At 36.8% G+C, this 26,343-nt stretch overlaps 3 protein-coding genes across 4 annotated transcripts in view; 2 read left to right on the top strand and 1 right to left on the bottom strand.

Annotated features, from left to right (window-relative positions):
- The window catches only part of gfra1a (gdnf family receptor alpha 1a), an 80,490-nt gene extending 73,747 nt beyond the window's left edge, over window positions 1-6,743 (top strand). For both annotated transcript variants that reach the window (XM_084390798.1, XM_084390797.1), the window contains 3 exons: window positions 642-847; window positions 3,836-3,880; window positions 4,633-6,743. In XM_084390798.1, the coding sequence (XP_084246924.1) occupies window positions 642-847; window positions 3,836-3,880; window positions 4,633-4,776 (395 nt within the window). In that variant the 3' untranslated portion in view covers window positions 4,777-6,743. The remainder of the gene's footprint in view (window positions 1-641; window positions 848-3,835; window positions 3,881-4,632) is intronic.
- atrnl1a (attractin-like 1a) overlaps window positions 3,805-26,343 on the bottom strand; it is a 266,096-nt gene continuing 243,557 nt past the window's right edge. The window contains exon 29 of the mRNA XM_084390795.1: window positions 3,805-4,779. Within this exon, the coding sequence (XP_084246921.1) occupies window positions 4,729-4,779 (51 nt within the window). The 3' untranslated portion in view covers window positions 3,805-4,728. The remainder of the gene's footprint in view (window positions 4,780-26,343) is intronic.
- apcs (amyloid P component, serum) lies at window positions 8,475-10,021 on the top strand. Its single transcript, XM_084390801.1, has 2 exons — window positions 8,475-8,718; window positions 8,959-10,021. Exons 1-2 carry the CDS (start codon window positions 8,655-8,657, stop codon window positions 9,624-9,626), a joined length of 732 nt encoding a protein of 243 aa, XP_084246927.1. The 5' UTR covers window positions 8,475-8,654; the 3' UTR covers window positions 9,627-10,021.

Below are 26,343 nucleotides of genomic sequence, written 5' to 3'. Positions count from 1 at the left end.
ATTGCATCGTGCGCTGTTGGCATCGAGCCTGGTGAAATGTTGCCACACTTTTGATCTTTTCCACATATTTTACATCTAAGGGGGCTGGAACGCTTACACATGAGCCTAGGTATTGGGCATAACCGGTGTAAACAAGGGTTTTTCCTTGATGCCTTGCCATCGCCAATCATGCTGAATGATTATTGGCTCTCTGACCTTGATGAGAGTATCGAAATCAATGGGATCGATGCAATTCAGTCGGTGCCTAAAAAGTATCGAACTCGATGCCCAGCCCTACCTGATATATTTATATTTTATATTTATACCTTAATAATATTTTTTATTTTTTTTTAAATCTGTGGTACATGCATATACAGCATGCACATAAATATGTTTATGAATTCCAGTATTTATTTAGGCCTTGATTTACAGTTGAACACATTTGAAACACTAATAAACAGACATAGATCTCTCATGGCACTCTGATTTTATATTAAACATCTCCTAGAATATCACGTTGGGCCTTTGACAGCAAACAGGAGGAAAACCTATCCACAGTGTTTATCTGGTGTATCTTTTTATTGGCCCTCCAATTAATTATTGAAGATTTCATATCTCTCTTTTAATATGAGGTAAATACTATCTTTGCTCTTTGTATGTAGGCAATGCGATCCAGGCGTTTGGAAATGGGACAGACGTGAGTGTGTGGCAGCCGATGCCCCCAGTGCAAACCACCACCTCTATAACAACACCATCCCAGAAGGCCAGGGATCGAGGAAGATCACCTAATGCCATAGAGCCGGCGACACACATCAACCATCTCAACCCGGCTGATAACTCCCTCTACCAGTTCTGTGGTAGCCTGCAGGTCAGTGCAACTATTGCAGACATAGATCTTCAAGTTTCATGTATGTATTGTGGGGTTTGGTGTATGTGCCCCAGGGAATGCAGGGTTGTAAAAAAGCCTATGTGTTTGTGGTCCTTATGTGTTAGCAGATAATAAATACCTCTGGTGATCTTGAAAATAATGCTTTTATGAAGGGAATATTTCAGTTGTGTATGCTTGATTTGAGAGAGCTATACTACGATATAGGGGAGAACGATTTGTTACTTCTTACTCCACTGAATATTTGCGGGTAAGTACATTTTCAAGTAAAAACCTTAAAGTCTTCCTTACAAAAAAAAGCTATTATCAATGACCTTTTGGGGCATGTTGTCAAAAACAACTGAAAACGCTGTATTATGCATGCTAGGCAAATAGATGGCAATGTCACTTTATAAAGAAACACTATGCGCCTTGACTGAACACGTATTATATCACCGTTTTTACTTTGAGTCAATTGCACTTTGAAACCGTTTTCAAAAGTTGCCATTTTCAGGCCCCAAAAAACAACGTTGTTGTCCAAAATCCATAAAAAGTTTTCCATTTTAGTTGTTAGTTAGATGCTATATCATGTCTCTTCTTTAAAAACACTTGGCCCATTAACACTTTCTATTCCATTTCTATTCTATTTTTTCTATTTATTAACAAAAATACCTTGCTAGACTAACTAGGACTTGTCACAGCACTTAGCCTACATATTGTTGCCATTTGTTGATTTAACTTATTCTGTTGTTCTCATTTGTAAGTCGATTTGGATAAAACTGTCTGCTAAATGGTTCAATATAACTAAATGTCTCTCAGCAAAATGTAAAGAGTAAAACAATTATGAAACACAAAATGATTCATAAAACAGCAAAAATGTAAGGTACATACTATACAGAAAATTGCAGAAATTGTCAACAATATAGGTTCAATTAAAATTTAAAACATGACAAAACATTGTTTTTATAAAAATTTGCCTTCATTACATGGTTGACTCTTATCTTTGCCAGCTATAAATGAAATGTTATGATCACAGTCCACATAATTAGCACAAAAAATGTCCTCATTTAAGAGGGTTTTGAACTAGGTGTTTGAAGTCAGCAACATTTGCGTAATTGGACTTTTGACTGATAATCTTATAAGTTCAGCATTTCTGTAGCTCAAACAGTAGAGCTTGGTGTTAGCAACACCAAGGTCATAGGAACGATTTCCAGGGAATGCATGAACTGATTAAAATGTATACATTAAATGCAATGCAAGTCACTTTTAAAAGTGTCTGCAAAATGCGTAGATGTGAATGCACTGCCTTTGTGACAACTAGCCCTGCAACACATACAATTTACAATGACTGTCAGAGCTGGCCATATATACGGCATTTGTCTTTTAATTAGAGACAATGCAAATATATAATCATTCACAGACATTAGGGCGAACACACACTCACACCCGTACACTCCAACAGAGAGCAGCACAGCAGCAGGAGAAAGTGAAATTAATGAGTATACATGTTTCTGTATTAGCCTCGCTGCTAAACGTAGTCCTCTGAGGGGGAGCAGCTGTCAATGTGAAAATGAGGAGAAGAACAGATACAGGGAGTGCAGACTCATGGGAGATGTCTGTCAGTCTTTCTTCGTCAGTTACAAATGATCGCAGCACATGCAGCTGACCTCCAGGAAAACTAGCGAGACGACTCCAGCATGCAAATGCCATGTTAACGTGGCCTTTGCTGCATATCAAACTGCCTCTCTCTCACTCTCGTTTAGAACTGAGATGTTTACAGCCAGCTGTACTGCTTGCGTCCCCCCTTAGTTATATGGTAGAAAGGGTTTTTGCCTTTGCGTGTTTTCGTGTGGGTAAAATGACAGAGCCAGATGTGCATTACCTCCCTCAAAACAAAGAGACATATGGTAATACCTCGTCTTGTGTAAAAGTGTCAAAATGCAAGTATTGCGTACATTTGCTAAATTACTGAATGCTCTGCTTTAGCCGTACAAATCAGATCTCTTGGTTCAGTGTGAACTCATGTTCTAAATATACAATTAAAGTGAGAAACTCTCTGCTTAGTATGCTGTCAAGTGATTCAGTAAGATTAAGGGCCAATTTCATAAGTTTTGTTCTATTTTTCCTTTTCTTCCTTTTTTGGACTATTAGAGTGACATATCTTGCGCTTCGGGAGCTGTAATTAAAACAGCACTTGATGTGTTCAGAGAACAATTATCCAACTTTTTTGTGCCTGAGAATTATACTTCTTTCTTTGTTTGTTTTTTGATGGTTTATTTCTTCAATTTTGAAAATGTTTAAAAGGGTGCTAGGACCGCTCTGGGAGAAATTAATCATTGGTATTAAACCTCAAATCCTCTTTTTGCCTCGATGCGGTTGTTTATAATGTTTCATGCTGGTCGAGGCATTGCTTTATCATGCTGGGCTCTGGCTTAGATTCAAGTCAGCTTCTTTCAGGAGGATACCGAACCGCCAACACACAGGAATCCATTCATTATACTGTCACCAGCTCTCCTATATCACCACCGCTTCTCACTTCCTTAGACACACATACCTATGCACAACAAGAACACACACATAAGGATGTGAAATCCATACTTAATTGTATGCTACTGGAGGGGTTACATTTAAAATGCTAAAATTTGATTACTGTTTGTGAGAAATTTAAGGTGGCCTCAAATGAGAACCTTGCAGTAACCTACCGGCTATGATTAGTATTTATATCAACTTGCATGCGCATTTACTTCTCAATGGTTATATTGACACTGTATCTGAGGACAGAATCACAATAGCATAATAAAGCACATTACTAATACAATGCAATTAACAGCTATGAAATTGCAGCTATAAACAGCAGTCTGAGTTTTTTGTTAATGATTATCTGGTGTGGATCATTCTTAAGCATTATATGTCAACATAGAATGTTGTTTGGCAAGGATTTTCTTGGTCCAAATCAGATTGATTTAATAGAGCTTTATGTTTCCTTTCTAGGCTCAGAAGCAGAAGACAAACAACACAATAGATGTGTTATGTGTGGTAAGTATGCTTCTTTTTATGCACATCTCAAACCAGACATACATCTGATATATATGTCAAGTGCTATTGAAAGGAAGAAGAATAATGAATGAAAACAAAGATAAAGCAGTAATTATCTCATGTCACATTAGCCCAGTTCTGCTGAACTTTGACCCGGCACTAGAGGGCCCTTCCCGCCCGGTATGCACATGATCTTTGCGGTGGGCGATGGCAAAATGTGAACGTTGCTTATCTTCTGCCTTTTAAAGTTCACTAAATGTCACTGTACATAATAAAAGCAACATTATATGCTAGAATGACATTTAGTGTTGCAACGGCAGGTCCAACCAGCCCCTAAAAATGAGGACCTCTTTTCAGCGAATAATTTCATTGCAGAATCAAAGAGCTTTTTAATCTCTTAGACATCTGAACCCATGTTAACTCAGACAGAATGGCATTTTTATTTTTGAAAGAATTTGAAGTGGTTTTTTATCACAAATTATAATTTTTTTGCTGTTCTGTTGGACACTTCTGTAGTGTTTCAAGACATTTGCAGTTGTTTGCAAGGTGAAAGTCCAGTTTTTAAAAAAGAAGACGCATTACGGTGTATTAAAAGGCTTGAAAGCACATATGCGTACAATTTCTGATAGAACAGTTCAAGGTAAAACATAATGGAAAAATATGTGCATTTGTGACTTATCTAACTATCTCTTGGCTGTTAAGAATAATTGCTTATCCGCTTTCTCACATATTTACTGTTATGTTCCTCCAAGGACCCACAGATCGATGACCCCAGCTCGTCCAATGCTATCTCCAGGAATTCGTCCACTCGGCAGGTGTCTTTATCAGCCCTTAGCTCTCTGCTGCTCCTACTGGCTACCTCCTTGCACTGCATCTTCATCACGGCGATGTTGTAGCCACTTAAGAACATAAAACATGGACAGTCACAATTTGTATAAAGTCGATCGCTGTTCCTGGTCAATCTGTTGTACTCAGTTCTCTCTCTCTTTCTCTCTCTTAGCCCATCCCATCCTCTCTTTCTCTCGCTGTTCTGTTTTTTAAGAGGTTTTGTTGATGTTGTTGATGCAATGAAACTAAGTGGTCTTGGTGTACTCGAGTTTCTGTCCCTTCCCTCCTGATTTTGCGTTGGAAGATGAAACGTGAAAGAAATGCAAGAGTGCCTCGGATTCATTGCAGCATTCCCATGTGATGTTGTGCCGTCTACGCAACCACTGGTGTTTTGAGGGCCAGAAATCATAAGGACTCCTGTCACAGCAGTAGAGATTAATCTTATCTGTGCGTATGTGTACTTAAAGATGCAGTGTGCACCATCCATTGCTCACTGGTACACACAAAAACAGCAAAAGTGAGAACAAGACACTATAGAGATGTGGTCACTGTTTATTTACACAAATTGTCTTCTGTCTATCTTTTATTTTAGTTGACGTTTTGGTGAAAATTAGATTCTCACAAATTGTGCTTGTCCTCTGTAGTTTTTCTATAGCATCATTGCCCCGTCTGTAGGTCAAACATATCAAAAAAAACATTTGCAAAACATGTAGTCACAGAAAGTGAAAGGTGGGTTTAGAGGGGAGTTTAATTCTAAAAAATGTCCAGCCCAAGCTTAACTGAATGACCAAAAGGACATTAGCTTGTCTGATAAGACAAGAAGGAGCCTATAGGCCTCGTTCACACTGTCAGTGAAATGTGACCCAATGTCGATTTTTAGCTCATATGTGACACAGATCCGATGTGTTCTATGACAGTGTAAACAGGAAAAACACGCATGCATTCGGATATTTCGAGATCGGTTTCAGGCCTCATTCATATGTGGAAATAAATCGGATATGTGCCAATGCGACTGTCATGTAAACAGGCAGATCGGATTTTCTGAGGCATTAGGCAACGTCTCCGCGGTTTAATGACGAGAGAAACCCCGACGTGCATCTGCAAAGGGACTGCACATGTGAATGCATAATGCTGTTTGTTTGTCTTCGTTTGAACATGAGGATGAGGTCACAGGTTGACTGGATGGATATGTCAATAGAACTGGGGTTTCTTAACTCCTATGCCACAGATTACAGAGCAAACATGGACTTGGGTTAGAAAGCTATTGATTTTTGCGTAATCGGTCAGTATGTCAAGGTTCTATTTTACAATTGCTTATACAAGTATCTGTAAATTGCACATCACCACTCACCAGGCTAAACCAACCGGCATCTGCGTATCTATCAAGTGTATATTGCCTTTCTGATGTTGCTTTGACAGGGATTTTCATACTTCGGCCCAAACTAAACATGCAAACTAGTCATGTATGTATTATATACTGTAGCCAGTTTTTTGTACTGTATGTCTATACAAAAGTTACTGAAAGAGTCAGTATCAGTGATCCTGCGCCATAATTACTTCAAATCAGTGAGAATTCTATATGTCAGTAAGAGGCATGTGCAGTTAAACCACCTCAGCGGTACACGTTAAAAGAGTCTATGACATGCTGCTTTGGTCCATGTGGCATTTTGAACAAAAAAAAATAATAAAATGTATTGTTGTACTTCATGTTATTTACAGAACATTTTAAGTGCTACATAAAAAAAACATAAAAAAAACAAACAAACATATATATACTTCAACATGAACTATGTTTATAGAGCCTGCTATATTTGAATTGGGATCTGGTTGTACAATGTATTATCATATTGGATGAGGATTTATTGTTTTTCTCAGTAACTATATATACAGTATATATTTTTGTTTAGAGATAACAGTACAAATTGAAGACTTACATCTGTTATTATTGCTGTCCAGTAGTAAGTATCTCAAATGAAGGAAATGTACAACAGCCATTTATTTACTATAACACTATGCTATTGTTTTATGGTAAGCCAAAAAGAAAAAGGAAAGAAACTCTTATTTTTGTATCTTTTTGCATTATGGGTTTATTTATTGTAATGTTGTCTTTTCTGCTGGTAAGCAGTACAGGAACTTTAAAAATATGAACATTAAAATACCAAGCATGAGAGATGGAAATGCAATAAAGGCTACTGGTATTATGGATTCTACACAGGCATTCTGCGGTGGGCTGGTGTTTCTGGCTTTGAACGCAACACAAAGTTGCTGTATGCTTCAGATGGGAGCGGGAAAGTAAGAATCCCACATTGTAAAATCTATATTTCTCTATATTCACATCTTATTGCTCCACAGCATTTAAAATGCAAATACAAGACTCCTCCACAATCTGTCACATTTCTTCTTAGCTTGTGAAAATGTAAAAAGTATTCTATGAAACCGATTACAAATGTTGACACATTCACCCTTGTTGTTGTCTCTTCTTGTGATGAGTGTTTCATTTTGTTTTGTTTTTTTAGGTGCAGGATGTATAAGAATAATTTAGCCGAAATAGCCAAGGCAATAGTTTTGTTCACAAAAGGAGACAGCAGTACGTCAGTGAAAACTGCTTTGAGGGCTACATAATAAATCGAAATAAAAAGCCATTGTGGCTTTGTGCAATAACCATATCATAAAACGCAGAGATTTAATTAATTCATTGAAAAGTCTGTTGCGCTGTGTTTCTGAGTGAACCGCGGCACTGTGTTCATTTACATGCGTTCAGCTTATGTTGCGGTTCAGAGTGGCTCGGTTCACAGTGAATGCTGCAAACTTATAATGTGCATACATTTTGCAAAAAATTATTAAATTATTATTATTAAAATATAGGCTACATTTTTGTATTTTACAGAACAACTGTGTTATTACATGTATCCTTAGTGTTTTCATCTTCATTTTTATAATTAGAGTTAAAGTTATAATAAATGATCTATTATTCAAACTGAGTTACTGTAAAACACCAGTGTGACTGTGATGTGGACTGCGACACAATCATAACAAAAAAAAGATTTTTTTTTTTTTTTTTACTCTATTCAATTTGATCACTGAAAGAGGTCTTAGTTGGTTCTTATAAAGACTGAACCCAAGTGTTTTCACTCTTAAAAAGCAACTCCATTGGCTCCAATTTTAGTTCGCAGCCCAGGATCATAAGAAAACCGCAAGTGGCAAAATATTTGCAAAACGCAATACGTTGCGTCGTTTCATGTTTTGCAGTTTCAGAGTTAAATGTCCGGTGAGTGGCGCTAAAAGCGTGTTTAGTTTTTTTTTTCTTGAATATGGCACCATTTTATTACGTTGGAGTTTATACATCGCCGCAGTTCTGAATTGAAGCTTAATATGCTCCATTTTAAAACAACGAACACCTACACTGAACCCTAAACCTACCCGATAGTGTTAACAAAAGCAAATGTGACAAAAACGCCAAAGCAAATGTAACCATGGCATTTTAGCTTGTTTTTGAACTCCACATGTACCGGATATGGGCCGACACTATGTTGCTGTCTGGGTTGTCTTTGAGCTCTTTTATCGTGACTCGTCTCCACATCACAAGTACAATTCTGCACCAGCTGAGCTATCAAGCAAGCTTAGTAGCCTACGCTCCAACCGAACATGCTGTATATGGAGCTGGTTACATGATAAGAAACTCCAAAGTATGTTTACAAATCATGCACTATGGTAAAAAAAAAGTTTTGAGGTAATAACATTTGTGCAAGGAACATTGTGAACCTGTGTCGCATAAGGTAGTTGTTTGGCAGCCCAAATCGTGCAGCCCCCCTCCTTATCTACACTTGTGACTGAACTGCTGAATCAGCACTGACATGCTGTGTCCTCCTCACTACGGTAGTGTAGTATAAAAAGAGTCGAGTGAAGAGCTCAGGTGTTACCTCTCTCGTGATTGACTCGACCCAAGATGACCATGGAGAGGCTCGCTTCATACGTTGTCTTTATTGTCTGTTGTGGTCTGGCGTTATCCCGTAAGTACTAGCAATGTAATACTAACAATACAATTTTTCAAATGCAGAGGTCATCTAATTAAGACCTCTGGGCAAAGAGAATTCATTTAGACTGCTTTCATTATTTCATCTCATTTTTGCCTTTGCATATTTGCTCTTTAATCAACTACTGTAGTATCATGGGTCAAACAGTGTGGGTTCACATTGTTTGAAAGAGTTTTTAATGCCTTAAGTTTTCAAAACCTCTTATTACATGAACAGAGCTGAAAACAGACCGAAAATGTTTGAGGGAGAAGGTCATCACATTCCCGCAACTGACCACCAGCAGCTGGGCGAAGCTCCACCCGAATGAATCCATGGATATGTCTGCAGTCACCGTGTGTTTGAGATTCTACTCTGACCAAGTGACCGGCCACCCATCTCTGTTTTCTCTGGCCACGCCATCCATCCCTCAAGACTTTACTTTATCTTGGTCAGCTGACCTCAAACAATACCAGATGGTGATTCATAACACCCCTGTTCAATTCAAAGGGTTGACATTCATTTTAAATCAGTGGAACTCGGTGTGTGCGACCTGGGATGCCATCAGTGGTCTTGCACAGATGTTTGTGAATGAAGTAGCCAGCATTAGGAAGGTGGCGGGCCCTAAGACTGCTTTTAAAGGAGCGTCTGTCATAACACTCGGCCAGTATCAGACCCAATATGAAGGAGGGTTCCAGCAAGAAAATGTCTTCACAGGTTTTATATCAGATGTGCACATGCACAAACAAGTCCTTTCCACCCGTCAGATTAAGACCTACATGGAGGGAAAGAAATACAAACATGGTGATTACATTAACTGGCACAATCTGAAATTCACCATTGCTGGGTCTGCACAAGTGGAAGAAAAGCAGCAAGTAACCTTCCATACCAGAGAAGAGCAGATATAGTGCGCTGCTGTGTTGTAATGTCATGAGAAATGAATTAACATCTTGACAGTGAATTCTGTGCTGTTTTTTTCAATATTGACCAAATAAGAGCAGTCTAACAGACTTGGGTTTCATATTTTGGTGCAGTTTAATGATCAGCTTGAGTAAAGTTGCCACAATGGCCTTGAGTTCTAAATGATTCCCACTCACTCACTCACTACCCACATAATGACTAACTGATAGAGTGGCAGCACTTACCACTAATATTGTAAAATGACCCACGCAAGTTAATTTGATCAACTAGCAACATTCTGAATGTGAGGTTTACTTTTTTTGTACTCTCAAAAAATCATTGAACTTAACTTCCCTAATTTGTCAACCTTACAAAATTACTATTTAAAATACTATTGAAAATCTTAAAAATTGGAAAGCAACTAATTAAATAAGTTAAAGTAGCCTACTAACATTACTAAAACAAAAACTGGAATCAAAATAAATGAAAGCTACAGTTTATAATATAAAATAACTAATAAAAATGACAAAAGCACATAACAAAACTAGTTAAGCTCAAACTGAAATAAAAAATGAAAAAGAAATGAAAATATTAATAAATACTATAAATATTACAAAAATAACACTTCTTAATAATAACCTGAGACAGGAGAAAATGCACTGGTTTGCTGAGTCCACATTACAAATGTCCTCTTTAAATGTCCATCGGATGAGACGTAAAACCGAGGTCCTGACTCTCTGTGGTCATTAAAAATCCCAGGATGTCTTTCGAAAGAGTAGGGGTGTAACCCCGGCATCCTGGCCAAATTTGCCAAGTGGCCTCTGTCCATCATGGCCTCCTAATCATCCCCATATACTGATTGGCTTCATCACTGTCTCCTCTCCACCAGTAAGCTGGTGTGTGGTGAGCGTTCTGGCGCAATATGGCTGCCGTCGCATCATCCAAGTGGATGCTGCACATTGGTGGTGGTAGAGGAGATCCCCCGTTCTATGTAAAGCGCTTTGAGTGCCGAGAAAAGCGCTATATAAATGTAATGAATTATTATTATTATTATCGGCATGTCTCCAGAAAAAGAAAAACAGGAAAATACAGGAAACGAAAAAGCAGTCAAATTAAATAAAAAATAATAATTTACGGTGCATTTAATAGGCTTTATAACGAACGTCACATGAACTAACAAATTGCATCCGCGTGTCAGAGAAGTGTTAACAGCTGTACGACAGCAGTATCTGTGGACTTTTAAGGTGATCAGCTAACCTATAGCTAATTATTTTTATGGTTGGTGTGTTATTAAATTTTAATGACCGAATGTTAGTGTGAAGAAGAAAAAAAACGAACATTCTAGATATCAATATGTGATGGACATTGGTTATGCTCATCTTTGTTCGCTCCTTTGAAGGCATCTTGAGTAAAACGGCTTTATATTTAACGAAGCACATGCAAAAGACCAGGGGCCATATCCATAAAACATCTTAAGGCTAAAAGTAGCTCCTAACTTGCTGATTGAATTTCAGCAGATTTCTCCGCTGTTATTTAGACTGATGATATGAAAATTAAGCTCTTGAAACTTCCAACTAATGAACGAATGTGGCTCCTCACAGACATGCACGAATTAGATCTACAAATAATTTTTGTGTGCACAGTTTATGGGCTGTAATATGTATACATATATGGAATAGTAATATTGCATTAGCATGGAGAGGACTGGCAGCTTGGCTCATATTGGCTCATGCTGTGTGGTGTCAGGGGCCAGGCTCAGGAGCCTCAGGCATGTGGGGTCCTCACACACATCGGCAGGGGAGAACAGCTATCTTTAACATGGCAGCATCCATAACCGTCCAATAATGAACACCCACCTCATGCAAGTCTGATCAGTGTCTTGAGGCAAAGTTTGAGACTCGAAATGCAAGGGACAATATGTATGCGGAAGATTGCTGCGTTTCTTTGATATGCAGTGAATTGTTTGTTTAGAGAGGTCTGATATGGTTGAGTGTGCAGGTCCCAACACTCAACCAGAAGAGTTTGCTGAAGATCCTAAAGGACTAAAGTGAAACTTTTGGTATGTAAACATTCCTTTTAAAAGGGACTGTAAAAGATGCAAGCCATTCTAGAGACTTGCACCAGATTTAACAATTGATTAAAACACTCTTTCTACAGCTCAACTGCTTTGGCGTAATCATGATATTTTATCTGTCAACTTATTTTTACCCGTCTTCTTTTGGCCTCTGCATTCCCCTCATGTAGCACACATTTTGCACGCTCCAAACTCATGAAAACTGCTCCAAGTTTATAGAGTGCAACAACCGGGTTCTGGAAGTAAAAATCTATTCGTTTTTTTTTTTTTACTTACTTACTTATAAACCTTTAAAGATAGACTTACTGTGAGCTAAGAGGTTGTTAATCTATGTTATTACATGGCTTGGTTGAATTCTAATGTAGAATGCAGTCATTATTTCTTGATAACAGACCACTGCTAAGTATAACACACCGTTGCCATGAAAAACAGAGCGTTGCTATGGACGCAGGATTCTAACCGTAGAGACGGAACGGACCATTTTCTTTAGCAGAAGCAATACCATATCAAACTCCTTTTTAAATCAATATTTTGTGTCAAATTATTGATTTATTTGGTAGGTAGCCATGTAATAAGCAGGATAATGTAGAGCGAGGCGGTTGTTATAGCGAATACAACCCCTTCAGGCTAATTCAAGATCCCTCCGCTTCGCATCGGGGTTCTGATCAGCCAGTCGGGCTGCGGTATAACAACCACCTCGCTCTACATTATCCCTTACGTAAATGCTTTTGCTGAAATATCTGATATTTTGAAAGAATCACATTCAACAGCAGAATTCCTGGCGAAAAAATACATTAGCCTACCCATGATTCTGCAGAGAACTCTCCACCAATCAGAGAGTTTTGCCAAGCAAATAGAGTGCAACAGTGCCCGTCCACTTTTTCAGCGGCGTTGGTTCCGGAAGTATTTTTTCCATTTATTTCTCCAATAAGGATTTAATTTTTTTTTTTAGTTAAAGCGTTATAAGCCATGAACCAAACCAATCAGCTACGAGGTGGATCATAACGTTACAAGTTTCGATTGGAATCAAAATAGTATTTAAAAATCGGCCAAAAATACAAAGGTACAAACGTTATTTTCTCAGCTTTAATTATCAAAAATGCTTGTGGTGGCTGGCAACTTTAGAAAAAAAAAAAAAAAAAAACACTGGTGGGGAAAGAGTTAAAAATCTACTTAAAAAAAAAAAAAAAAAAACGACTTAAATATTTGTGTGCATGATATGCTTATTTTGCAATTATAGTAAAATATATTGTTTCTATATAAAATCAGCATCTTTAAATCAATAGTTTTATATTTCTCCATTGCTTTTAGTTCAGTTATGTCATCCGCAGTGCTTCTTGGGATTGTAGTTCTCAGTGTACCTTTGTCTTTTTGTCTGATTTTCCAATACTTTTTTGCTTCAAATCAAAGTTTTGATTCACTTTCGTAGCTGGTTGGTCATAGCCGGAGTCATAGCTTATAATTCTGTAATGAAGACTTTTTAAAAATCCCTATATGGGAAAAATTAATGGGAAGAATACTTGCACTCTGTTAGACTACTTAACGTTTTCCCTTCGTGTGAATGAGAAAAAAATTGACAGGTAGAAAGAACCAGCGTTCTGATTGGCTAAACAAAGAATCTGACCCCGTTTCGTGGCCACTGTTTATTTAACTGCTTTAACTGATATCTCAGGATAGTTATTTCAGCGATACATTTCTGGGATTAGGATCATTTTCTGCATGCCATTCCATAAAGAAATGTTTCACAGCACCTTTACGTCCACCCCTGCAGTTGCAGTTGCAGTCTTTGCCTAGTTTGAATTACAAGACAAACATTATCACCACCTGCTATGTTCAAATGAAAAATCCATTCATGGGAACTGAAATTTGTGTAACAGATTTTACTCACTGATACACATCTGGAAGCGCGTTGACTGCACAGTGTGATTTTGAAAACCTTTTTTCTTGCTCCATCATTTGTGGGCAGTATATTCACACAGGCATAAAGACTAATTAACTGAATTCCAAAACAGCTATGCTATTATTCCAACTTCATTTGCAATAAGGATGCGTGATAATTAGCTTTCTCTTTCTTTTACTCACTCTGTATAATCATCTGAACTAAAAAACCAAACGGATCATCATGACTCACATTAGCAACCTGATGACTCTGACCGATGTGACTTCATCACTGACATTATAATCCTATTACCATAATGGCACATTGTGGCTGTGGCCTGGTGAACAGTGAGCGGTGGCTTTGTCAGCAGTGATGTAGGCTGCTGTGAACGGCCGGCCCAACAGGACAGTCTTTCTTCTCACTGTGTGGGTACATGTGACCCTAAAACAACTGCCGGCTTTGTAGTCCAACTGCACTGTGATTGACCATTCACCATCAGATGACAACAATTACCAGACATAAATAGAACATAATGGTGTAAAGATTAAGGTCTGGCCTAGACATCAGTCTCTAGATGAGAGGCGTTCTGACCACTGCCATTCAAACACAATGGGCAGAGGAGGGTTGAAAATGATGGGTTCATAATGCTGCGGTCATATGAGACAAACCATGATATTTTACAAAATGTGTGTCTCTCTTTTGTAAATAGTGACTTTGTCTTAATACAGACATTTTTAAATATGTCTGTATTTTTTAGGTAAATAAACAAAAATTCTGTAACTTATTTTTGGTTTTATGTATGTTTTTTTTTGTCATGAAGATGCAATTTTTGTTCTGTCCCACCCCCTGTGTATTAATCTTTTCCATGCTGTATTAACATTATACACATTTCAATAAAAACAAATTACAATTAAAAAAAGCTAATATTTTTTCTTTCTATATATTTTAGTTGACATTATATACTTGAAGTTGTGCCCAAGTTATGCTTTAACCCTGTTGACGTCACATTTTTAAAGAACTATAGAACCATAAATCATCATAATCATCATCTTATCTTTTTGTGAATGAAAGACCAATGACGAGGTCTACTCCTTTTTTTTTTATATTTGATCTTTACTCTTTATGTCGGTCAGTAGGGGATGATCTTACATCTCAGTTGCTGCAATTGTGTATAGAACAGCAGCAAAATTCTTTCTAAGGAGCACCGAGTAGTTTCCTGACTCAAAGTTAGTCAACCTTGTTACTTTCCTGAACATAATTACATCCCAACAAATATTAAAATGTATTCATTTTAAAATGGCAGAGTGCAGCTTATTAACACACAAACACATTTAAAATTATACAAAAATGTGCTTTAAAAATCTTATGACCTAATTTCGTAGAATAACCACAGCATGAGTCATGAAAATGCATCTTGCAAACATAATTGTATTATGTGCATTTCTACATATTTTGAGTGCTGAAATTTAAGTAATGCAATTAAAACAAAGCATTGTAATTTACTCAGTGTGCTTAATAATAACTTTCAGAGTACTTATTTTTGTGTTCATCTTTTCATTCATGATGATCATAGCAGGGGGGACAGCAAGAACTGCAGAACAATAGCTCATACTGTATGTATATATATATATATATATATGGGTGTTAACCCATAACACACAGCAGATGGCTGCAAGAGGGTCAAATAAGGTTGCTTGGATTTATCCAGATTGACAAATGATCTGATAACAGCATCGGCAAGTAGAACATTTAAACATCTGTCTACAATCGTACTGCAAACTCACTGAAAAAGTCATTTAAATCAGTCATGTACGAATATACTCTGTTCCGTTTAACACCTATGGCAACAGCACTTAATTACAAACATATGTGATATCCTTTTCTTTTTTTTAAATGAAAAATCAATATAGCAACCAGTGCATTAAACTATTGTATGTTTGATAATATTTGAACAGCTTTTCAATCTCATCTGGGTTTGGTAGCATATTTCAAATGACTTGGTGAGTCAGCTACATAGATGGTTATAGACAGATTTAACAGATGATTCATCAGTAGACAATCTGAGCATGAAAGTAGGTAACTTTCAACACAACAAAATTGATATTTGTATTTTATTCTTGGTAAACACTGCCAACAGTCTACAAGCCATTTAACCCACATGGTTTGTCCTGTAAGAACCAGCTAGTCACTCGCTGCATCTCATTACACAGATCTTCACTTCTGATGTTGCGTAAAAGTTACTCGACTCCTCGCCTCCAGACTGACGGTCCGTGGGCGACGTGAAGCTGAAACTACTTCACTCCTAGAGAGAGCAGTTTCGGAAAGAAAACTAAAGCGTACAACAGATTTATCAAAATGTTTATTTCTGCATAAACATGAACTTTCTTTGGCTGCTCTTCATTTGTTCAAACTTGATTATGTATAAGGTAAATAATTACATAACGCTGTAAGACCAGAAATCTCCTCAACATTTATACAATTTACAAAGGTTATGACTCAAGTATGCAAATGAGAATAAATAAACTTAAACAAATACATTTGAGAGATGAGAAACAAAACAATGTTATTGTTTCTGCAATGCAGTAACATTGCACCTGCATGGAATGTTTTAACAGTGCAAAAGAGCCAACAGCCCAATGAGCGATACATTTGTTAGACTGAAGTTGGACGGGAGTCATTTATATACACAAGTGCTTGAAACTGAATCAACATTGCAATGAAAAAAACAAACATTGATCAGTAAGTCTCTTTGGAAAGAATACAAGGTTTCCCATGTTCTCCCAAAAACTGCAATTCTGTCGTCAACACAAAAGACAATAATTTGAAAAATGTCTCCGCATTTTTTTGTCTATACAATGGAAGTCAATGGGAAGCAGAACTGTTTGGTTAACAACATTGTTCAAAAAAAGAAGAAAGAATGACATACAGGTTTGAGTAAATGATGACAGCATTGTAATTTTTTAGGTCAACTAGTTTAGGCTGGTTTCGTTAAAGACATTTTAGACAAAAAAATAACATAAAATAAATATATATGCATTACAAAGGATTCAATAAAATGAAGGATTTAAGTGCAACACATTTTGGTTGCGAAAACAATGGAGAAATACATCAAAACTATTTTATAGAGGACATGTGAGAATGTTTTTGGGCCTATTTTAGTTTAACAAACTATTAATCTATTTTCATAATAAGAGTTTTTGGTAACCCTTTCTTTTACAGTCCCCTAATTACTAGGTATTTACCTGGTAAATATATGGTAAGTTATAGTTGGTTATTGGTAATTACCACAGGTAACAAGTATGTAAATGCAGAGAAACTACAAACTAATTACTAGGTATTTACCTGGTAAATATATGGTAAGTTTTAGTTGGTTATTGGTAATTACCACAGGTAACAAGTATGTAAATGCAGAGAAACTACTAAGTATTTACCTGGTAAGCATATGGTAAATTATAGTATTTTAGTGTGTAATTACTTAAGGTGATTAGTATGCAATTACAGAGAAACTACCAGGGAAAAAAAACACCACTGTTAAATATCAACTCAACAAAGTACTGTGTACTTGTTACCTGTTTAGGTTGGTAATAACTCAGATTTAATTGTGTACTTCCTCAGAATGTAGGCAGCCAATTTTTAGAAACACCTCCAGTATTACCCATCAATTCAAGTTAGGTTTGTAGTTATCCTAGGGTTATGTTGGTAACAGTCCATGTTTATTTATTACTATCTTGAAATTAAGACGGTAGTTTCCAATAAATTACCTTGTCTTACATAGTTGTTGTTCATTGCTACACCCATTTATAGAGGGTTTATCAAATAATTTACCTTACTCTTACCTGGTAACTACCCCGCAGGAACAGTTTTCCCTAATGTCATAGCACATCTTAAATACTGGGTATGTTCTTGCAGATGTTTTTACAATTTACTCAGTAAGTAAAGTGCAACTGTACTGTAAAATGAAGCCTTGTTTATTTCCATGGTATTACCGGAATTGTACCATATAACTTGATCATTCCCTTTTCCATATAGTCACAATTTTTTACCTCATATGTCCTGCAACGTTACCAAGGAAAACATGACAATTTACTCAGTAAGTAAAGTGAAACTGTACTGTAAAATGAAGCCTTGTTTATTTCCATGGTATTACCGGAATTGTACCATATCATTCCCTTTTCCATAGTCACATTTTTATTTATTTGTTTTCCTAGTATGTCCTGCAACGTTACCAAGGAAAACATGACAATTTACTTGGTAAGTAAAGTGTAACTGTACTGTAAAATGAAGCCTTGTTTATTTCCATGGTATTACCGGAATTGTACCATATCATTCCCTTTTCCATAGTCACATTTTTATTTATTTGTTTTCCTCGTATGTCCTGCAACGTTACCAAGGAAAACATGACAATTTACTCAGTAAGTAAAGTGAAACTGTACTGTAAAAGGAAGCCTTTTTATTTCCATGGAATTACTGGGATCTTACCCTATAATCTGTTATAGCTACGTAACTGTAGCTATTACAGATTATAGGGTAAGATCCCAGTAATTCCATGGAAAAAAAAAAGGTTTCCTTTTACAGTAATGTTCCAGTTTCACTTTACTTACTGAGAATGTTCAACGTGATCTCATGAGAATACGTGTGTATTTTTACGTAAAGTGTAATTCTACCATACGTACATTTACTTACGTTTTATACACACAGAAACGTATAGTATTTACAGCACTAAAACGTAAAATGTTTGCATAACAGCACAAAAACATAAATTATTTACGTATGAACAACTCTATACCGACGTACATATTTGTACGCATTCTTATTTATGCATATTAAAATCGTGGCATTAATGTTTTGACTCTATTGCATTCAAATGTCTTATCAATTACGTTTTCAGTCGCATTTATGCAGTTTACTCAATAAATAGACTAATAACATTTCGCTCTGTTCGTGCCTTCTGCTGCAAACTCGTTTCGGAGGATTAGCATGCAGTTAAACAAGAATACACTTTAAAACCTTAAAAGTACCTTATTTAATCGTTTAACCATTTTAATATTTAGTTTATTTAGTGAGACACAAAATGCTTTTTCTCCAATAATAATACACCAAAACCCAACATAAATTCACAAAAGACATCAATTTTATTATAGCCTACTTGATATAATCCAAATCTTTAGAATCCATACGTTTGCAAGAAAGAGATCCAAATTCAGCCCTTTATCCAGTGAGTGATCTTCATCTCCATTCCACAGGCTTTAACAACAGCGCAGTCGTAACTGTCAAATCCCGCCGCGGACCCGCGCTCATGATGATGAATTCAAATTCAAAAATTGCGCCCTCAAGAAGCGGTACGACATGTTTTACGGCAGTGATATCAAACGCTCATTGGCTCTCGCCTGTTGGTCTATGTTCGTCACAGATTGCGACATGCCGTATTTCAGTCGGTAAACTCCGTTTATATACTGTCTATGGGTAAACTATATTTGAAATGGAGAAGCGCGCGCGCCTTCACACAGAGCGAAGCCGGATTAACATTTTCATGTATTAATAACTTAAATTCTGCTCTGTACCTCATTCAAAACTATTATATACTGAAAGAGAGGACTGTGACTGCAACACATCGTCATGTGAATGACTTTTGGTACCGGTTTTGACATTTTCACAATAAATAAATTATTGTGATTACACGTATGTTGTTTTTCTTCATAACTGTAGCCTATGTAGTTTTCTATCTTTGAAAATTGCGTGTTAATACTACGTATTAACAATGAGACCAGGCTGGAATGTTTTAGTTAAGTTGCAGAACACACGGTAAAAGTTTGTGATTTCAAAAATGTTTAAGCAGTAGCAAAGGATGTGGTAAGAGTCTGGTAATACCATGGAAATAAACAAGGCTTCCTTTTACAGTACAGTTTCACTTTACTTACTGAGTAAATTGTCATGTTTTCCTTGGTAACGTTGCAGGACATAGGAGGTAAAAAATTGTGACTATATGGAAAAGGGAATGATCAAGTTATATGGTACAATTCCGGTAATACCATGGAAATAAACAAGGCTTCATTTTACAGTACAGTTTCACTTTACTTACTGAGTAAATTGTCATGTTTTCCTTGGTAACGTTGCAGGACATATGAGGTAAAAAATTGTGACTATATGGAAAAGGGAATGATCAAGTTATATGGTACAATTCCGGTAATACCATGGAAATAAACAAGGCTTCATTTTACAGTAGTTTCACTTTACTTACTGAGTAAATTGTCATGTTTTCCTTGGTAACGTTGCAGGACAAATGAGGTAAAAAATTGTGACTATATGGAAAAGGGAATGATCAAGTTACATGGTACAATTCCGATAATACCATGGAAATAAACAAGGCTTCATTTTACAGTACAGTTTCACTTTACTTACTGAGTAAATTGTCATGTTTTCCTTAGTAACGTTGCAGGACATATGAGGTAAAAAATTGTGACTATATGGAAAAGGGAATGATCAAGTTATATGGTACAATTCCGGTAATACCATGAAAATAAACAAGGCTTCATTTTACAGTACAGTTACACTTTACTTACTGAGTAAATTGTAAAAACATCTGCAAGAACATACCCAGTATTTAAGATGTGCCATGACATTAGGGAAAACGGTTCCTGCGGGGTAGTTACCAGGTAAGTGTAAGGTAAATTATTTGACAAACCCTCTATAAATGGGTGTAGCAATGAACAACAACTATGTAAGACAAGGTAATTTATTGGAAACTACGTCTTAATTTCAAGATAGTAATAAATAAACATGGACTGTTACCAACATAACCCTAGGATAACTACAAACCTAACTTGAATTGATGGGTAATACTGGAGGTGTTTCTAAAAATAGTCTGCCTACATTCTGAGGAAGTACACAATTAAATCTGAGTTATTACCAACCTAAACAGGTAACAAGTACACAGTACTTTGTTGAGTTGATATTTAACAGTGGTGTTTTTTTTCCCTGGTAGTTTCTCTGTAATTGCATACTAATCACCTTAAGTAATTACACACTAAAATACTATAATTTACCATATGCTTACCAGGTAAATACTTAGTAGTTTCTCTGCATTTACATACTTGTTACCTGTGGTAATTACCAATAACCAACTAAAACTTACCATATATTTACCAGGTAAATACCTAGTAATTAGTTTGTAGTTTCTCTGCATTTACATACTTGTTACCTGTGGTAATTACCAATAACCAACTATAACTTACCATATATTTACCAGGTAAATACCTAGTAATTAGGGGACTGTAAAAGAAAGGGTTACCGAAAAACGTTATTAAACCTGTTATAGTATGACAACACTTTTTTTTTTGCAACTATCACGATAATACTGTATACCGTGATAAAAGCTTTAGCAATTATCGCAACATGAAAATTTACCATCACATGCCTACTCCATAATGCATTCACGCGCGTTTTCATCGGTCTGACTTGAATCGACACCTTCATTTTTCAGTGATGTACTGCTGTTGGAAGAGGCTGTGATTCCAGTCTGCCCTAGAGATTAGTAATGCTTAAGAGTTAAACCCTCCTTTGTCAAGGAGATTCAGAGTCTTAGGTCAAAAACCCTGAAGGGGCCTGTCAGGAAAAATGCTTTCATCCAAAATGCTACTGCTCATCAAGAGTGTCTTTGCAAATCCTGATTGCTTCTCTTTTAGCTTTTAAAGCTCAAAAGGTTAAAAAAAAATTGGGACAAAAATGTTTTATTTCTAAGAATATTCTTAAAATTCTTAAAGGCGGTATATAATATTCTTCATTTACTTCTATGGATTTGGCAGATGTTTTCATCCAAAGGGACTTGCTTTGCATTCAGAACTGAACCCATGACTTTGGCATTGCTAGCACTATTCTCTATTCCTTAGCTTTTTTAAATGTGTGTCTTTATGTTGTTTCAATTTAAAATGACTAAAGCTCAAAAATACACACACAAATATATATATATGGTGTAGAAATTTAATATTGCCCATTTATCAGTTATTTTTCTGTATCTTCCTGAATTGTATTATTTATTTTTTATTTGTGCATCCCTATATTTATCTGTTTAATGTAATTTAAGCTAACACAGAAGTGTGAAATCAAATGCATATAAGGGAGATTAAAAGAGAAAGAGTGAAAGAAAATAAAGAGTAAAGATATATCTTCCAGAGACAGAGGCACTTTACACATAACTGTGATAACGGCTCCTTGACAGTCTTTAATCTGTGCTCAAATATGTTGTTTTGCAAAGCTTTATTTTCGCCTAGACTGTAAATAATTATGTTGTTCATCAACAACAGATGTCTCCGTCACAGATGACATGGCCCTGGGTTGAATTTGTATCATCTTCCATAACTGGCACAGGGCATTCATATGTTGAAGCAGGTTTAGACTGCAGTTGGTTTCGCACCCATAACTTTCTGCATCGGTGAATTTAATTTCTTTCAGTACTTCCTTAAACTGCCTCTGCCTCTCCATTAAGAGTTTCTCTTATTTCCTAATGACAGCTGTGTTTCTTCTCTCCCTTCGTGTTTTTAATCAATAGCTTCATTCTCACAGCGAACCGAAAAAATCAATATTGGATTTGGAGCAAACAGTTTCTGAAATGTTTGGCCGTGTAATGTTTCATGCTTGTTTTTCTTCCGTACTTGTGAGCCGCCCATGTCTGAGACTCTGAAATTGCATTCATCTTCGCTGTTAATAGCGGGAGAGGGAGTGAAGGACACACTCCACCTTTTGTTTTGGAAGGGAGAAGTCTTGGCTTTTGCCGAGCATTAAGAAGATGATTAATTTGTTGTTCGTGTGTACCGACCTCTCTACCCCAGAGCATTTAATAGGATCGCACTTACTCTCCTCCTTCTGTCTCCCTGTTTCCCTCTCTGCAATTAAAATGGAAATTTGGCAATGGGCCTCAGTGACAGGACGGTCCTTTTTTATATCCAGGAACTGGCTAATGAATCTGTCTGTGGAGTGGAGCTCCACATAACCAACACAATGAGCTCCCCTAAGACCTTGTGCTGTGCACTACTGGATGCCTGGAGCATGCTGGGAGGAATGTTGGAGGCCAAATGTGACTGAAGTGGAAAGGCAAACTCCCTACAGTTGTATATGTTTTTCAAGCAGTAATTCAAGTGCGGTAACACTCTCTCTTTTGTGTTCTCTCGCTGGGAACGTTCACACAGCTGCAGAATACTGCTGTCAGTTCTGGTTTAGAGTGCTGTATGCACAACATGACAGCTTCGTTCTATAAAAGCAATGGTCGACAATAGGGGTGGCACGGTTCACAAAACCCACGGTTCGGTTCGTATCACGGTTTTAGGGTCACGGTTTTCGGTTCTGTACGGTTCATGTTGTTGTTTTTTCTTTTAATCTTTAACACTCCAAAAATTTACTTCAGCATATGATATATAGCTGAATTATCTAATTATTTATTTATTTATTTCATAAATGGGGTGTGTTTGCAAAACGCAGCTTCTCATTTCCCATTCTGAAGTAATATGAGTGAGCAGTCACCCTGAGGAAACTTTCAGTGGCCCTGGAGGTCCATCATCTGTAGAGCTACGTGGGCTGTGTTGGACCGTTATTTGTCAATTTATCCTCGTGTCTCGTCATCATAGGCGGGACATGTCCCCACCATTTTTTGCCAGGGTTGATATTATCTTGCAGCACGGGTGTACCAATACAAATAAATAAAACATTTCCAGTTAACTAGCAAAGTATTTGTTTCATTCGTTTGTTAAATAAGAAGCAATTTAGCGCTGAAATGTGTTTTTTTAATCAAGTGATCAAAGTGCTCGTTGCAGTTGCGATCAGTGGTGCTGATACAGTGTTCTCGTGGCTCGCGCACACACCGCAGCGGCCGCACATTCATCACTCGGACGCGCGCTTCAAGCCATTGAGGAGACTCAAGGCTACTCGTTCCGATTAAATAATAAAACAAAATTCATACAAATCGGTCCCTGCTTGATATACAACCGCTGATAAACATAATCGGTTTTGATAAAGAAAAAAATATATACGATCGCAGATTAGAACTCAGAACCTTTGATACGCTTGGCAAGTTCTGCCACTGGACCATTAGGCTACGTGGAACAGTCGATCTATGTAGCCTATTTATTCACATGAAAAAAACAACATATAGTGGAGTAGATCTCATTAAATGTCTAGGTAAACTCAGTGTACTATATAAATCGTTTGCTGGACATTGTAATGTAATTCTACATATGTCTGATTTATGATTTAGCATTGTATTAGCACGGGCACGAGGCTACATTGCGCATGCGTCGAACCGTGCAAACCGCGCGACGCACACGCGCACCGAACCGAGACAAGCGAACCGAACGGTTCGGATGTTTTTTCATGTACCGTGCCACCCCTAGTCGACAATTGTCCTCCTAGTTTTTTGTGATATCTTTTTTCTTTTCTTTTTGCTCCAGTGCTTTATGCTGAGCTGTTAGACACGGTATATACAGTAAATTACTCAGGGCTTCCTTAAAGAGATGGGTTGGCCAAAATATTATGTCTGTCATCTTTTTTTCACCCTCATGTCATTACAAACCTTGACTTTCTTTCCTCTGTGGAACACAAAAGATTGAAAAATGTCAGAGTTTTTCTCTCTTCCTTATACAATGGAAGTCAAAGCCAATGAACCTCATTGGCTTTCATTTTATTGACTAAAATATCCAAGTTTAAACACCCTTCAAGATCAGGTGAATCCTCCCTTTAAGACCAAATTAGCTGATTAATTCAGGCAACTCAATGACTAATTAATTGTTTTTATTTCAATGAAATGAATGTACTATATTTTAGTTCAATAATGTTTTTTTTTATTTCATACTTTAAATAGTATTGGATATTCTCCTTTTTCTATAACTTTTTTCAATTGAAATTTTCAGGATAAAACTACACTTCAGGACAGTCAGTTTATCTTTCATTGAATATTTTTGGCAAATCTTTCTCTGTATATCAGAGCCAAAACTTGATTGCAGTTATTTTTAATGTTTGGCCTGAAAACAAATCTGATTCAAAGTTTACTAACTCTACACTTCCTATGAAACTAAATTAACACAGTTTCCAGTAACTCTTCACTGGAGAAACAAGAAATTGAGGCTGATTTTGAGTTCAGCAAAACAAACAACAGCTCTGTCTATTGCAAGGTACATGCAATTTCATATATATATATATATATATTTATATATTTATATTAGGGCTGGGAATCGATAAAACATTTTTTAACTAATTAATTGCACAATTTGCTGTAATTAATTGCAATTAATTGCATTTCCCCCAAGCTTGTAATCATCAATATTTAAACTTAGAATAACCTAATTAAATTAAACAACACAGGGAAAAAAAGGAACAGAAAATAGCCCTGTATTAAAATAATATTAAACATCAATATATCAATATATTATTCTTTTTCAATAATCAATGAACATAATCAATTTAACATATTATTATTATATTTTTATTTTTTTATTTTTTTACTAATTATCAATATAAAATATAGTCCTACAAAGCTATTATTACCAGAGCATGTGATCAGAGCAGGTCATTTTACCATTGTTGCCCAGCATGACTATACCAGCTCAGTAGGGCAATTGTAAACAGAAGTCTATTATAGAGAAATTTCACGTTATTTGAGCAGACTTTGCTTTTCCAGTGCGTGATCGGTACATGATTGGAGCGTTTGGGCCGTTAACGACAGAGTAGGACGCGCAGCGCAAACACGGAGCAGAGCATTGAGCTGAGAGCGCAGCAGCATGCTGACACACACACACACACACACACACGGAACGGAGAGCGCGGAGCGGAAAAGACCCGCTCATGGAAACTGCACGAGAATGAAGCCTGATAGTCGAACACGGAGGGGTGGGACGGCATATTTTTGGCCTTTTCAATAGCAGCCGCAACAGAAAGTCATTAAAACGAGGCAAAAAAAAAAAAAGTGCTGCGTTAATTGCGTTATTATTTTTTTAACGCGTTAAGCATCTAAAATTAATTGTAAATATTAACGTGTTAATTCCCCCAGCCCTAATATATATATATATATATATATATATATATTTATATAGAGAGAGAGAGAGAGAGAGAGAGAGAGAGAGAGAGATCCACTTCAAATGTTAACTACAGTATATACACACACACACATATATATATATATATATATATATATAGTGGGGAGAACAAGTATTTGATACACTGCCGATTTTGCAGGTTTTCCCACTTACAAAGCATGTAGAAGTCTGTAATTTTTATCATAGGTACTTCTTCAACTGTGAGTGACGGAATCTAAAACAAAAATCCAGAAAATCACATTGTATGATTTTTAAGTAATTCATTTGCATTTTATTGCATGACATAAGTATTTGATACATCAGAAAAGCAGAACTTAATATTTGGTACAGAAACCTTTGTTTGCAAGTACAGAGATCATACGTTTCCTGTAGTTCTTGACCAGGTTTGCACACACTGCAGCAGGGATTTTGGCCCACTCCTCCATACAGACCTTCTCCAGATCCTTCAGGTTTCGGGGCTGTCACTGGGCAATACAGACTTCCAGCTCCCTCCAAAGATTTTCTATTGGGTTCAGGTCTGAAGACTGGCTAGGCCACTCCAGGACCTTGAGATGCTTCTTACGGAGCCACTCCTTAGTTGCCCTGGCATGTGTTTCGGGTCGTTGTCATGCTGGAAGACCCAACCACGACCCATCTTCAATGCTCTTACTGAGGGAAGGAGGTTGTTGGCCAAGATCTTACGATACATGGCCCCA

This window comes from Rutilus rutilus (assembly GCF_951802725.1).
Source record: "Rutilus rutilus genome assembly, chromosome: 20".
In the NCBI taxonomy this organism is placed as follows: Eukaryota; Metazoa; Chordata; class Actinopteri; order Cypriniformes; family Leuciscidae; genus Rutilus; species Rutilus rutilus.
The sequence above is the reverse complement of the archived record's forward strand: the minus strand, read 5'-3'. Positions and strand labels throughout refer to the sequence as shown.